This window comes from Dromaius novaehollandiae, chromosome W (assembly GCF_036370855.1).
Source record: "Dromaius novaehollandiae isolate bDroNov1 chromosome W, bDroNov1.hap1, whole genome shotgun sequence".
Lineage (NCBI taxonomy): Eukaryota > Metazoa > Chordata > Aves > Casuariiformes > Dromaiidae > Dromaius > Dromaius novaehollandiae.
The window spans coordinates 41,794,825-41,810,670 of NC_088130.1; the positions used below are offsets into that span (position 1 = coordinate 41,794,825).

Consider the following 15,846-nt stretch of genomic DNA (forward strand, 5'->3'; position numbering starts at 1 on the left):
AAATGCCTTCTTTCTAGGGATCAAAGGTATGTACCCTAACACCGTATGCACAGATATGTTTTAGGCAAAAAGGTCTTTATCTCTATTCCATTTCTAAATGAGAGAAAGGAGATACAATAATCGTAAAAAAGACATCTGAGAAATCTTCAGGTACAGAGTACATCCAAGAGGGAGAAATGGCCTACCGACAGATAACAGTAAGAAAGGAAGTCTTCTATTCCTTAACATTTATACTGGATAACTGGATATATACTGGATAAAACTCAAGTAAATGCAGAACTGTAGAGGATCCCAGAGGTGCTCCTGTGTTAGAAATTTGGAATCAAGTACCGCAAACTGCTGCCTACAAACAAAAATGACATTTCTAGGAAAATAAATAATGAAAAGAGAGTCCAAGCGTGGTGGAAGTAGGTTTTTGAATAATGATGTTACCTTCATGTGATCAGCTAAAATTATGTAATCTCAGAAATGAGAGAAACAAGGAAAAGAAAAATTTTGGCTGATACAATAAAGTACTTCAAATAACGATACTTTTTTGTGCTCTCTTATATTTTGTAGACATTTAGAAATCTAATAAAATTATGAGTGGTATCACAAAGAATAAATATTCACTGTATGAACTTCTGCGTCAACAGAGATAAAACTAGTCATCTGAAGCACAACTGAATGCAACACCACAAAAAATTGAAAATCAAAGCTATGATCCCATACAGTCCAGTACTGCGGATTGAGAGTTTACAATTCTGAGTCATCCCTACCAATTCCAAAAAGAGATTAACAAAACTATCCATTGGGAAATAGAATTAATTCTATTCAACAGAACTTAAAAATACATATTAAAAGGTTGCAATTTCCAATTACACATTTTTCTTTCTTAAACTTTTGTTAAAGCCAAAACAAGCTACTTTGTTTCCTGGGAAAAAAATGCTGCACTTACTTGATCATATGTGGCACAGTGACTTTAGAGTTTTCTTCAAACACTATGGTCATTAAACCATTGCACCTAATATTATCAATGCACTGTGAAAATGAAGATTAAAAATCATTAAAATAAAAACACAGCATAAAGGGATGGACTTCCACACTTTTCCACGTCACTGTAAGCCTAAAACATAGCTTTCAGAGAGTGTGAACTGATTGGTAAAAGAACTTTTCTAAAATAAAAACAAATGGTGATACAGGAATTACAGTGGACATGATTCTCCAGTTTTATACCTTTGATTTGCACATCCAGAAAGTCAATGGACCTTTACCAGCACACTCACGGTGTTCAGCTCGGCATTCTTTTTTCCACATGACTAAGTATTTTGAGTTGGAAGTGAAACTTCCTTTGGAGTTTTTTTGAAGCTGAATAAAATTATATACCTCTAGCACTTCCTGAATGAGTGTTAAGCTTGGAAAACAAATAGGCATACTGCAAGAATTAGAATAGTTTACAGACAAAGTGAGTGAGAGACTCTAATATCTTAACCTTTATATTGAGCAAAAAGACAAATACTCTCTAAAAACACATTTGTAAAAACAAGCTCAAGTGATGCACTTATTGTGAAATAAAGCTATGAAGTTGGTGTCTAAGGAGCCCCTTGCAAACTCTTGTATAAATGTTTCGGTCTAGGTATTGGGAGCTGAAAAGGCACTTCTGGGGTATGGTCACAGCATACATTGCTTTTGCGCACAGGCTGTGCTGTGGACAGCAGAGGATTACAATTTAGGTGTTTACACTGTTCTACAAGCTTCAAAGCAGCTCAGTGTTGGTGGCATACAAGGACAGCTTGAAGCCATTTGAATCCCATTTTCTGCTGATTTGTACGTTCATGTGAATAGAGATAACACAGCACAAGAGACCTTGCTCTTGGAAGTCAGCAGACTGCCAGTGGATCAGGCTTCTAAGGCCCACAACAAGTACCACATACATAACATTACAAGACTTGTCTTTATAACACTTTCTAATTTTATTCATCTACGATTATACATATGTATTACATTATTTCTTTATAACAATAAAAAGGAGTTTCCGAAATTCTCATACAAATTTAAACTGAATTTAACAATAAAATAACTTGCTGGCTTTGCAGTATCTTATAGCAAAAAAATGACTGGTGCTAGATAGGTCAAACAAGATAACCAGATGGTCTCTTCTGGTTTAAAAAAATAGTTTAAAACATAGTTAGGAGAACATCTTTCAGATAAGATGCTTCTTATTTGCCTTTTTGTTAGCATAGCTCCTATGTCCTCCTTCAGGTTGTAGCCAGAGATAAGAAGAAAAAAAAATGCTTCTGGGCAGGCTAGTCAATAATTTTTTACAACAAGGTTTCAGCTGGTAATGGGCTCAGGAAAATACATGACTTTGTTTTCAAGAGACCAGTGGTCTCAGCTGATTTAGAAGCTCTTATATGCTATCCAAATTTTCACCCCAAATTTTGTCTGGCAGAAGACTGGTGGCATGCCTCTTGCATTATTTTCTTCTCTCTCACTCTCCAACCTAAAGACTGAGTGTAAGCATTAAGTCTTAACACACTTGATTCGTATTTATAAACAGGGGTACCAATACCCTCTCAGTATCTGTAGCACCTGCATAGGCTCTTGGGCCCCTGCTTATTCTTTTTTTTCTTTAAAGCTGCTGCTTGTCCCTTCAGCATCTCTTGCTTCCCACCCTTTTTAAGGCTGGAGGCTTAAGCTTTCTTAGTCTTGAAATACTAACAGATCTTACGGTTTTCTCATGGTTTTTATAGGCTTCTGTTAATTGTTGGCCCCAAATCTCTGCAGAATAACCCTGTTTTCAAAAGCTGGGAGATCTCCCCTGCCTCAAAGAGGGATCAAGAAAGAAAAGTTTCCTACTATTTTTCCCTGGCAGTCTCACTAACCCTTTCATTCCTTGTTTTCTCAGCCATATGCAGCTAGTGACATTTATCTCTGCTTCATTAGGCCACTTGCAAGCTTTCCTTAATGCCACAGTAGTGGCTGCTTGGAGTCTGCCTCAGCACAAAAGGTCTGACATTTGGTGCCAGACCCAAACTTTAATCTTTAGTCTGCTTAGACTGCAGATGACTTTCTCATTAAAAAGTCATTCTTACTCAAGCCAAGAATGGACTTATTCCTGGGTGTCCCATATTCCAAGCCAGTTTCTAAAGGGTCTTTCTTACCCAGCAAATCATCCTAACACATTAAGTGTCAATGGAACAACATAATTCACTGAAATTTTGTGCAGTTAAAAATGTCCCAGCCACATCTGCCTGTAAGATCTATGTCTAGTGAGCTGTACTGAGACCAAGGCTCTCAACTCATGCTATATTTTGAAAATTTTATCTCCATCTTTTTTCCTTTAAAACTGTTAGTCCAGAAGAAAACAACTCAGAATGCCTATTTTTAAGCAATTTCTATTCATTATGATGATAATGTATCTGGAGACACTGCCAGCAGTGCTAGCACACATTAAAACCCATCAAATACCAGGCTGACATTAGTCTAATCAATTACTTCTCTTGAAATTAACAGAGGACAGGACTCAAATTTAACTATGACAGGTCTATGTACTCATTAGTTGCATACATAAACAAACAAGCAAATCCTTAATCTAAATTCAGATCTGGTATTTGAAAGCTCAGATCTTTCCCCAAATAGATTCTGGTAAATGTTTGTCTACTACATTTTCAGACAAAAACACCTAACAAAATTTCTTTTTTTTTATCTCTGCCATTAAATATTTTAAATTATTTTTACTTTCCTTCATCTACAGTAGAATTCCCTGTGCACTGCCAGAATGCTTCTTTACTGTGTATGATAATGGTTCACTAGCATTCTTCTAGGTGGAAAAAAGAGCTAATCACATTTCCTGACTGTGTGGGATACGATATTGATATGAGATGGAAATAATTTTCATTCTCACTCAGGAATTTCAGATGTTTTTTGATCTATATGAAAGTTACAAATGAGTAAGTACTATCCTTTATAAACCAAAATACATATCTGGATGAGCTTTTCTTAGACATAAAAATGACTGCCATTATTATTAACTGTTAATTAATTATTAGCATTATGTTAGTCAACTGACTAGACTGTATTTTATATCCCACCTCTCCCTCTGAAAAACACATTTCACTGACGACTCAAATTAAAAGGTAAAGTTTTCTGTGAAAATAGGTAACATCAGTGGTTTTTGATACACAGCACAGCAAATCAGCCCTCAAAAAAAAAAAAAAAAAAAAAAAAAAAAAAAAAAAAAAACACCAAACCAAAAGACCTATCTTGGATTAGTTTTCAGAAACGCAGAATAAAATAAGATCTCATAACAAATAAGATAAAGAACAGAGTAGGCTACCTGGCTTATATCACTTGTCCAAGCGGCTTTCTCCTGTCGTGAAGGGGCTAAAAGGACAACAGTAAAGGGAGGAGCATCTGTAGGTTCAACTACAAGCTTGAAATCAAGGTGTCCAAACACCTGCCCAGAACCTTTTGCTTTACAGTCAAAGACAAAAAAGAAAAAAGTGAAAATGTGAGATTTCACACTATAGGTCAGAGAAAATAGTGATTTCATTTACAATGGAAGTTACCTTAAACTCTCTCTGACAAGAACAAATCCAACTAGGGATCCAAAAGAGGGATTCCATTTTTCACATACACCAAATGCAAAACAAAGTAATAGAACATATAATTGTGGGGGTCACAAGAAATTACTTTTAAAGATGCCAAATAAGACTCAAGTCCTTTGAAACTTTGTGCACTGTTGACATACTCACAGCATATTAGAAACATCATTGAACTTAATGGAACTACTTTCACAGTTCAAGTGCAACACATGCCTAAAACTGTGGGATGGAAGCCAAAATGAATAAACAATAAAATCTGCTTGGAATGTATTTTGTTATTTCATTGGAATAAGGTTGCAGTCAAGAATTGTAGGAGGTCAAGAAAAAAAAAACTTTCCACTAATTCCACCAACTCTCTCAACCCCCGTTGTAGTTAAGAAACCCAATTATCTGTTTCTTCATTCAAGTCACATATTTTTTTCTTTCTAAGATCCTCATGGTGAATTTCTATATAAAAGTCAGCAAATAATTTGTTACATTGCTTCAGGCAGGGTACTTGAAAATCCTATGTGGGATGTCAACATGAAGAGCAAACGTAACAAAACAAACCTTTACCCAAGTCAGGACACGCATTTTTAAAACACCTATACTACTGAATGCATTTTTAACACTGTATTTCTCTGGTTTCATGAAAGAGTACAAAACTATATAAAGATGATGAAAGAGTAGCAATTTTAAGAATCTACTTATAACTGTAATTACTGCAAATGGCTTAATGTAACTTACAATCATCATCACTTGCATCTGTCTCCTCAATCAGTGTGCACTCTATTAAAGACAGAACACCTCCTGTCTATGAAAATAAAGCACATTTTTCAAAAAATTTAGACATTTTTTTCGATTTCTCACTACAGTTGTTTTAAATGTTGATATATTTTAGTCTGAGATTTTACATTACTAAGAGCTTTTAGGAAGATATATCAATTTCACAATGCACATTTTCCCTCAAGAAATAAAAACAGAGATATATTATATGATAAAACATAGCATTTTTCTTAACAAAACAATTCAATAGTATACTTACATGTGCAAAATTTCTTTCATTTTTACCACACTAAAATTTATCTCACATATAGAGACTTGTTCACAAGTTTCCAAAAGGTAACTAGAATTTTAGCATCTTCTCCTAAATTTAAATCAAATTAATACAAGATCTTTGTAAAGGTTCAGTTACACTTAGTTTACTTTGCAAAGTATTTAAGCTATTTAAAAGGTATAAAGTGAGAAAGCATGCAAACTGTACTGAAAGAGACTCTCTAAGCAATTGATTCCATCTCACCTAATATAATTAGAATTTTCTTAGAAGAACTTTCCATTTAAGAGAATGTGCTGTTCAGGAAAATAGAACTGACTTGTTAAATTAGTCTTATCACAGATCTGTAAAATATTCCCTTGAGTTGGACTGTCTGACTTATGCACTGAAAGCTCACATGCATTCAGTGCTAGCTCATACAGATACAGACGCCAATGTCCTGTTTCTAACCCCCAGAATGTTAGAATTAGAACAGTAAGAATTTTGGCTGAATTCTATTTTTTGCTACTCACATAACAATGAGAGAATACAGCAGTCAATTACTGTACATCATCTCACTTCTGTTTATAGGAGGACATGAAAATCTCAGGTTAAAAACATAAAATAATACAATAATGAAATTTCACATAAGTTACCAATAATTTATTTATTGGGCTGAAATTTTCTATTTTCGATTTGTAGACAGAGTCATAATGTAAAATCTGTACCTTGAGCAGATGCAGTTTTCCTCCTGAACTTCTCGTACAAATTAAAAAGTGTTTTGTAAATAAGAAGCACTGCCTTTCTCCTTCTTTTTTCAAGGATAATGATCCCAGGCGAACTTTACTAAGTTTTCCCCTCTCAACTGAAGGGACTTGAATAAGGGAACCTGATAATAATAAAAGTCAAAAATACGCTGTAACTACAAAAATATTCAGTAGACAATGCTTAAAGTGTAAATGCATTAAATATCATGGCTTTAATTCATGCAATTTTTCATTCTAGTAAGTATCAATATATATCAGCATCTCTTTTAAGCGTAAGTCCATCTTTTTTGCACTAGTTTGGTTTTTCTTTAGGTCAAGTTCAGGACAACAGATTTATACCTTTAATGGAACTAATAAATCTGACTTTACAACAACAGACTTAGACTCAGGCAAGCACAGTCCAGACAAATACTTGTGCACATGCCAGGACCAGATCTTGGGCAAATTCATATGCGATTTAAGCATACCATGAGCACATTGGTCAGAAAAGGAAACAACGCAGCAAACTCCACTTGCACCACTCTAGACAGCTACTAGATTTGAAAAAGGTACATGACATTCAAGCCAAAGAGACAGAGGATGAAAAGAACAGGTTTTGCAGGAAAAGGATTTGTGTATGTGTGTCTGTGCGCGAGAGTGATGGTAACGAAGCAGGCTGTTTCTTCTTCTTAGCTTGTATAACCTTCAGTGCTCTACAGTTCATCTAAAACGTGTTACCAGCAGAACACTTCTGAACTAAATTGAATCTGGTTATATAAGCCTGAATTTGTGCCCTGCAGAATTCCACACTGGGGAAAGCTATGCTGTTTTATACCTCAAAACCAATCTCTGACCAACTTTTGCAGATTGACACAGCCATGAATACCACTTCTAATTTTGGATCCAGAGTCACATTTGGTACTGAACTATGATTCCTCTATATATCAAAGGGAAAGATTTGATGATTGAACTTGCTGTTACCAGAAAGCACAGCCAGGACCTCCTAATCTCATTCCCACACATCTACCTTTACTCTCTCCATTGGCTCTCATACGACTCCAACAAGAGGCTAGTTAATAGAGCCAAACCAGCAGGAAATGAATGCTACAAAAAAGTAGCTGGCTGAGTTCCCTGATATGGCTAAGTGCATGGTCATATAAGCACCAGCGATGGTGCAAAGTAACGGCAACGCATAACAAGCGGGAGGGTAGGGAAATTGGCCTACCCCTTTTGGAGACAGAAAGATTTTGGATTGTCGGTTATATCAAAACTAGCAGCATGAAGCTAGCAGCAGCATCTTGAAACAGTGCAAGCCTGAAAGAATTTTCCATGTAGTTAATTATTAGCTTAGCAATTCTCATCCTATGCCGTCAAAAAATTCTTTAGTTCAAAGTTCACACACACAATTTTAAACTAAGAAGTACTGAGAAATTTAAGATACTGAGAAAGCAACCATTTATCTACATAACATTTTTCTCCATACTTACCTCCCTTGAACATACACATATAATTAGTATTGAGCTATTATTATATATATAAAACTTACACTGTCCAGCATAGCAAAATACACACTGGTAAAAGAGAGTTACAATAGTGTAGTGATCTTTAACAGACTATCTACATTCAAACTATGTGTATGATGTAATTTGTGTCAGCAACAGAATAGTGGAGAATGGAATAGTTCTACTGCAGAAATTTGCAAAGGTGTGGAACATTCTTTAGATTCATTTAAATTCTGACCAGAAAAAACAGTTACTGGTTTTTGTACATTTCCCCTGGAAAAAACAGCTTATCTGCCTCAACTGTAAAAGACCACAAAAAATCATCCCCACATGTTGAAACTGACTTTTCTATGTGACATTGATAGCTCACAGTGCAAGGCCAAGCAGTATGTTAGAAAAAATCTTGAGCAACTTCCCATCCCAGAATTCTTAGCATCATCATATCTCCTGAAATTCCTCTACACAATTAAGGTAACAGGACTCTAGTTGTATTTCTAGCTTCTACTTTGCTTCTTTAAATGAACACATCTGTAAATACGATATGCATACAGATATATCTTTGGAGCCCACCTTTATTTATTTATTTATTTATTTATTATTTTCATTAGGATGCTTTCAGGAATACCGTATTGTGTTCTGCCAAAATGGGTTGAAGGTTAAATGCTACGCTTGTAGAGAGTTGAAAAGTTACTCTTTAATAAGGCAAACCAAAAGAAACTACAGTTTTTAAGTGCAGAAAAAAAGAGATGGTGTGATATCACTCCGATATTGAACAACTTACTATTTACAGAGAGACACGGATCTCCTTCCTGCATGTGCTGCATGGCTGACATCTAGCAAGGAGGTTGTTGTACATTCCTGTCAAGCTTTTGTGATTAATGAAACTGAGCAATTGCCTGCCATAAATTCTACTACACATTTCCTCTTAAGGGAAAAAAATGGGTATGACTGGCCAATTTACAGTTGTAATAAGCAAGTGAGGCTGATTTTAGAACATTCATTAATAGTATGGTTTGTACAATCAGTGTAATCTCAGGAACTTTTATCCAGCTACAAATCTAAGTACTTTCAGTACTTCAATACTGCCAGAATAATCACTCCAGTAGGCTTTCTTCAAATATAAGAAATACAAAGGATTGTATTTTAAAAATACATTTTTAAGCCTACATGTAACTGCCTAATTTATCAATTCGGCCTTCTCCATTCTGGAGGATTTTTAGTTTTACTGTAAGGGTGGCTGAACACTGGAAGAAGTTGCCCGCAGAGACCGTGGAGTCTTTATTCTTGTAGATATTCAAAACACGACTAGAACCCATCACTGAGCAATCCGCTCCAGCTGACCCTGATTTGAGCGGGGGGGGGGGGGAGGGGGGGGGTTGGGCTACATGATTTCCACAAGTCCCTTCCAACCTCAATTATTCTGTGATTTTGTAATTGTGATAATTGCCAGTAGGGGTAAATTTAGAGCAACTGATGGTTGGACTTCAGGCAGAGTACCTTGAAGCCCTTGAAGGGCTCATGAAAGTTGCTGGAAGTTTTCCAGGCATTACTCCATGTTGGATTACAGATTGAGACCCACTATGTTCTAACCTTTAGGCTATTGAGGACAATGATCCTTAACTGTTTGCCCTGACTTACAGTGCACTTGACAATGAAGTCTGTAGCAAAATAAAATGTAGAGAAAATGAAACCCCAGCAAATCTGAAGGGGAATCCACAATTACATTGCAGAACACTGCCACAGATTGATTCTGTGGTTATGTGATGGATCTTGAGACCACAGGAACTATCTCTTCTTAACAAAACAAAGTATATAACATGTAACATATTGAGCTTGAAATTAATCTTGACAGAAAAAAGCCTGAACAAAGGTAAGTGGACTTCTCTCATTTTACGTGCTGTAAAGAGGTTTCCTGTACCAATCTACATTGATCAACATGAAGAATTGGAGCCTAGTTAAAATCAGAGGGGATGAACATCACTCTTAAAGTAAGTGACCCTACAGACAGGTGGGAGGAGAAGGGGTTAGAGGAAAGGAAAATGGGCTTTGTATTATTTTATTAGTGCAATTCAGATTTCTGCAATTCAGATTCTCATATGCAATGGACATTCCCAAAGGTAAACTGTGATACAAGCTTCTACAGTATAAAGCCTTGTCCAGTGTCCTTGGACAGTATGTGCTTCTCCAGAAGTAAATCTGAATTTCATTTACTTAAACTGTGGATTTGACTTGGATACAACTGAAACACCCCAACAGCAAGTCTTATTAAGATCACTTTCCAAGGAAAAAGTAATAATTTTATTGATGAACCTTTAGGTATACAGACAAATTATACTAGCCAATTTTAAGAAAAAAATAAAACAACAAATATATAAATCCAAAATATTATAATCATATTGAAAAAACTGCTGACTGTGTAGTTAAACTGCACAGTACAAGTCAGTTGAGGAGAATTACAGCCCCCTAAGTTTTTTGGCCATGGATGAAACACAATAACATGAACAACAGCTTCGTAGTTTTCTTGAAGCCACTTTCATATCTTTTCACATACCTCAGTTATAGCCAACAATTTAACAAAGAATCAAGTAATTTAAAAGTGACTGTTGTACAACAATCTTGGAAGTTATTATGGAATGCTTCATAGTTATTCTGGCCACATGACTACAGAAACATCACAGAACAGACTTCAAAATGTATACAAAACCTACTAAATGATCCACTTTGCATGTGGCCGTATTCAAATAGCATATGTTCTGATGACATTATGATACTTAGTCTACAAAAGGCCTCATGAATGGATGCACCTTAATTACATTCCCAACCTTCTCTACTACTTCCCAACTTCTCAGCTACAAAGAAGCTTGTACCTACAACACAAAACTCTACACTAGATATCTGTAGGCACTACATGCAAATCCACTAGCTTGTTACAAAAGATTCAGAGGTAAATTCTTACATATATGCAGGAAAAATAAGCCTCTGTTACCAAGTTCTCCCGTTTTCACTTTTACTGTTTTACCATTAAGGGAAGGTTGTTTTACCACTAGGTAAGTACTGCAACCTGATACTACATTTACTCGGTAAAAGGTGACATTCATTTTAAATGGAAAGTCATTTTATCACAATTTTGTGGAATTTAACAAAAAATTCCATCTCTGCTAAACATAAACTTCAGTAGAAAAATGATTCCAAAAACAAGAATAGAAAAAAAATACCGTATGCCTCTTCCTCTCTCTTTTTGCTAACTGTATTACATTACAAGTGATTCAACATTTCTGGCAGAACAGAATGTCTTTTCTTCATGACTTTTTGCAGGAGTGCTTTTTCTATCTATCCTAACCTCTGCTGAAGCCCCAAAATGCATCTTCCAAGAGAAAGACTGAATATACTCAGATATTCCAAATACATCATTTTATATCTATTCCAGCACCACCAATGGTAGCATTTTGAGACTTCCCCAAAGCACAGAGAAAAATGGGAACAACTGACAACTGTTTTCTTTCCTTGCAATCACTACCACTTGACAAAGCTTCAAGCTTCTCCTAAGCTTTTGCCCAAATGTTGGCATGAACTGGGATTGCAATGTTAACTGGGCAGGCAGTCCTGTTCTCCATGGAGCAGCAGGTAATTTCTGTTCCATGGAAGATGACAGTCCAGTCAATATGTACATTACTGTCCCATGGGTGCTTTACTATTATTGTGCTGCTGTTTTTCATGGCCCCTGAAAAAATAACAGCACAGAAGTGGGGCTCAACTATAGCCCAAAACTAACTGTCATCAGGGGTATTTTGTGACTTATCCTACGTGGACAAGGAGTCTTAAGATGTTAGCTGTGCCAGTGGTATAAACTTCCTAATGATGCCAACATGAACCCTGCTGTTTTTAATGTAATTTTTCATTATTATACAGGTAGCTTTAAAGAAGAATGTCTTACCTTGACGTATAAAAGTTTGGCTGGTATCTAATAAAATATCACAGCCTTCTACTATCATTCTTTCTATGGCTAGATTCTTCCGGATGTTTTCTGTGTCACTCACTTCATCATGCATCACCCTGTCAGACACAATACAAAATGGACTTTAAATTCCCTGAAATGTATCTTGCACCTGTTTGTGTCTATTGTTCACTTCTGCTCATACTCTGTAGACATAGATGGGTAATGTTCTTCAGCACCTGCTACAAAACAAATGTACTGCAGCACATGATTATTTTAGAGCAAGTTTCTGGTCAACAGAAAGGAATCAAAGTAGTTCTTGACAAAACCAAAATGTTTTACAAGCCTTTTTTTTTTTTCCTTTCAAATCATTCTTGCAATCTTAACTACCTAATTTCCACCAGTGGAACTAATTTTGTCAGACTTGGTTTTATACTTTTCCTGGACAAATCTGATAGATGCTACCAAACTGAAAGTTCTTTGCAGCTGCTAGAACAGTCCTTCTTGACCATTAATCAGATTAGTTTACCACAAAACTGGAAGTGTTTCCTAGCTCTTTGTAATAGTTACATTATATTTTAGAGTCCCTGTCCTTGATTTTAAGTTCCCACTCTGTTCCACATCAGTTTACATCTGAATGTACCATTCTCTTCCTCATTGCTTCCTATATAACAATCACAGCCTCAACAGCTCATCTCTTACTTTCTTCCACTTCTTTTCATAGGCATCCTCCCCTTACACAGGGAAGAACAGATTTTTTCAAGGATGAACTCAGAGAGGTTTATGTGGTGTCGTGATCTATATTTTCCTGAACTGGGGCCAGACTGCAGTACCTGAATGTTCCTCTTCTCTCAGAACTACATTAAACGGATCAAAATGAAACACAAAGTTTTTATTCTCATGGTCAATACCGCCTGCCTTGTGAGGAGAGGAGGATCAATCAGTCTGAGCCTGTAATTCTGGATGTTCAGTGATAGATTAGTTAGATCAGCAATGAACTCTGACTGATGAGATGAAGCAGAGCCAAAGCTGCTTGATCTGCTTGTGCACATAACCCTAGCCAAAGGAAATTGTGTGCTTTGCCTGAATGGAAAGGAGACTTCTTCTCTACTTCAAATGGCCTCAGAACAGGAAAGAACTTGCCAGACACCACTGGAATCAAAGAGAGACACATCTTTAAGAGGTACCACTTGCCCAACTCTTTGAGAAGCTAGAGCCTGAAGAAGTGGCAGATCATGACCTGCATATGACTCAGAAAGCTGCCTGTGGAAGAGATACAGCTGGACAAAAAAGGGAAAAATAATAAGCTTCAAATCAATGGGTAGTGCCCATAGCTACCTTAACTGAACAGCAAAAGAAAACTTAGCAGTCAAGAGCATCCAATTAATGAAAGCTATAAAGCAATCACTCACTTACAACAATATATTTTACAAGTACTTCTTTGGTGAAGTATCAATACTTCAGAAATTCAAGACAAATGTCATAATTTTAAGAGTTCATACAGCATTTCTTTGTTCACAGCAGGAAGCTGTGTTTCGTAGAGGTAACAAACAAATTTATTCCCAGGCTGACACACGGCAAGTCTGAGAAGGGTCTGGAAGTTCAGGAAAGAGATTTATTTTGCAGGTTTCTACAGGTAGCACCAATTTTAAAAATATATACAGTGTACTGTCTGGGGTTACCAAGATCTTTAGCTCCTATGTATTTAACGTTATTTAAAGTATATGTGAAAAATCAATTATTTCATTAATGCATGTGAACTACATCACGGATTAACAACAGAGTACTGTTCAAGACCCTGACTGCTCTCTGTGGTCACAGGGTATCAGAAATGCCCTTTTTTCTTTTTTTAAACTGTGGAAGAAAAAATATTTCTCTATTTAAAGAAAATTGCTTTGTTCATACCCTGTGGTAGGTGGTTTCTATAGCAACTCTTTTCCCCTGCCCAAAATACAGGGAGACACTTGTAAATTTATGTCAAAAAAGAAAAACAAAAAAAAACAGAAAAGCCAAAATGTTAGTATTTGTCTTATTCTTTCATTTTCTTTGTTTCAGTTTGGTTTTGTTCTTCTTTTAAAGAATGAGGTCATTCTTTAAAAAAGGCGGGGGGGAGACAAACCAAAACAATGTTTTTTTTCCATTTCAGATCCTTTGATACAAGATTATCATACATATGGGAGAAAATCTTACCTTGAAAGTTCCTCTAGTTTAGATTTAGCAAATTCAAGGCTTTTTCGCTCAACATGTTCATGTGGTGTGTGAGCCAGAAGTTCATGAAGTGTTATAATATATCTAGGGATCTTAAAACAAATTAGAGACAGCATCAGCAAATCATTTTAAGTAATTACAAGATCTCTCATTTTCTTTTATCCTGGTCAGAAAAGATTCACAGAGTCTTTTTTAAATGGATAACAACAGTTAAATTGATAAATATATTCTAGATATAACTACTGTCAAAAATACTGAACTTTTCTGTGATAGGGACTGCATACGCATGTTTTCAGTTTGAGGAAACACAGGTTCCATTTATCACATTTTAAGAAAAAGATCAGATCAGAAGCAGTCACAATTATGCTATTAACTCTCATTGTTTCATGCTGCTATCTAAGTGTCAATAGAGAAAATTTTCAAGACTTTCTTGGAGATCAACACATACCTTCCCTCAATTTTAATAGGAGATATGCATCTAGATTTCTTGTGACTTTGAAAATGCCAGCTGACCTGTTTGTATATAGATAAAACTCACATTGTATTTCTGGACATTAAAGAACAAGCACTATTTGCTTATTAATTGCCAAGTGGCAGCACAAGGACCCTGCTCCATTTATCACCGCTCAAAGCAATCTCACAGCTTTTGAACAGAATCACATGATACTGCATTATTCTATAACATATAATAACTTATGTATACAGAGTCAAAGCTTTTTAGGAAATGGAGACATGCCTTCTTATTATGCTGAAGTCAAAAATCATCAGCAACAAAAAGTTCCACCATATATGAACAGGACTTTCTCTCCACCTTCTAAAGATCACACCATCTTGTTTCAGCTCAATCAAAACATCCAAAAGCTTTACAAAACACAAGCTCAAAGCTGAACAAATGTATTGCTACAGAGGGTAATGGTTGCTCAGGTTAATATGGCTAACTAGCACAAACAGAAGTGACAACAAGCCCTTTTTATTGGCCACACATGGTTTGGCATTAAGTGAACAAACTGAGGAGGTTCACCATTGTCCTGAGGAGTACATTACTATGCCAAATGCAAAAGCCACAAAACCATCAGACCAGTGTTTCACAGACCTGTTAAAACAGCTGAAAACAATTAATTCAATCAGATCAGAAGGAAATACCAAAAGGATAATAAACTTTTAAAAATCTCTTTCAATAAAATTTTTATTTCTAAATCCCTCAAACCAGGTCACTGGAGAAGAGGGCAGGAGGAAGGTTCCAAAGTGAATTCTCAGAAAAATGCTTGTGACTGCTCTAACTTGCTACAGCAGGTATATTATTCCCCTGGATTGCTTCATATTCCTGGAGCAACTCAGAAGTAGGGAATTTGTTTTTCAGCTTTTCTTTCTTTATTTGTTTTGGCACAAGCCCTCATCGCACATTCCCCTTCAACCTATGCAAGATTCTGAATAGAGCTGAATCAGTGGAGTTGGTCTCTACAGGCAAAGAGTTTCAGGATAATGATGAAATAAATGAAAAACTAAGATAATTCACATGAGAGTATTTTTAATTAAGCAAGCAGTACCTCCAATCAATCACAATTTCAGTAACACAAAACAATTAAAAATAAATAGTCACAAAAAATTTACAGATACTACCTGAAACATGGGATAAGTAAGGAAAGTTTCCAGCATTCGCCCCTCACATGCTGGGTTGGCTTCATATTGCTTCAAGAGTTTGTCAAAATCTCTGTTTTGCTTACAGTTTGCCAGTACTTGCAGACTATACTGATGATTCCGAACAAATTCTTGATATATGTTCAGCATTGGCAGCAGAATGTCAAATAAGTCAGCTAGAAAAAGTCAAGAAATGCTTTTTTTTTTTTTTTTTTCCAGC

At 35.9% G+C, this 15,846-nt stretch overlaps 1 protein-coding gene across 2 annotated transcripts in view; it reads right to left on the bottom strand.

Moving 5' to 3' along the window:
• Positions 1–15,846, bottom strand: part of LOC135324155 (ras-specific guanine nucleotide-releasing factor 2) — a 129,776-nt gene that overhangs the window by 64,158 nt on the left and 49,772 nt on the right. For both annotated transcript variants that reach the window (XM_064499754.1, XM_064499753.1), the window contains exons 7-13: positions 15,609–15,802; positions 13,971–14,080; positions 11,781–11,899; positions 6,327–6,487; positions 5,313–5,379; positions 4,319–4,455; positions 938–1,020 (exon numbers count right to left, since the gene is read on the bottom strand). In XM_064499754.1, coding sequence (XP_064355824.1) covers positions 938–1,020; positions 4,319–4,455; positions 5,313–5,379; positions 6,327–6,487; positions 11,781–11,899; positions 13,971–14,080; positions 15,609–15,802 — 871 coding nt within the window. The remainder of the gene's footprint in view (positions 1–937; positions 1,021–4,318; positions 4,456–5,312; positions 5,380–6,326; positions 6,488–11,780; positions 11,900–13,970; positions 14,081–15,608; positions 15,803–15,846) is intronic.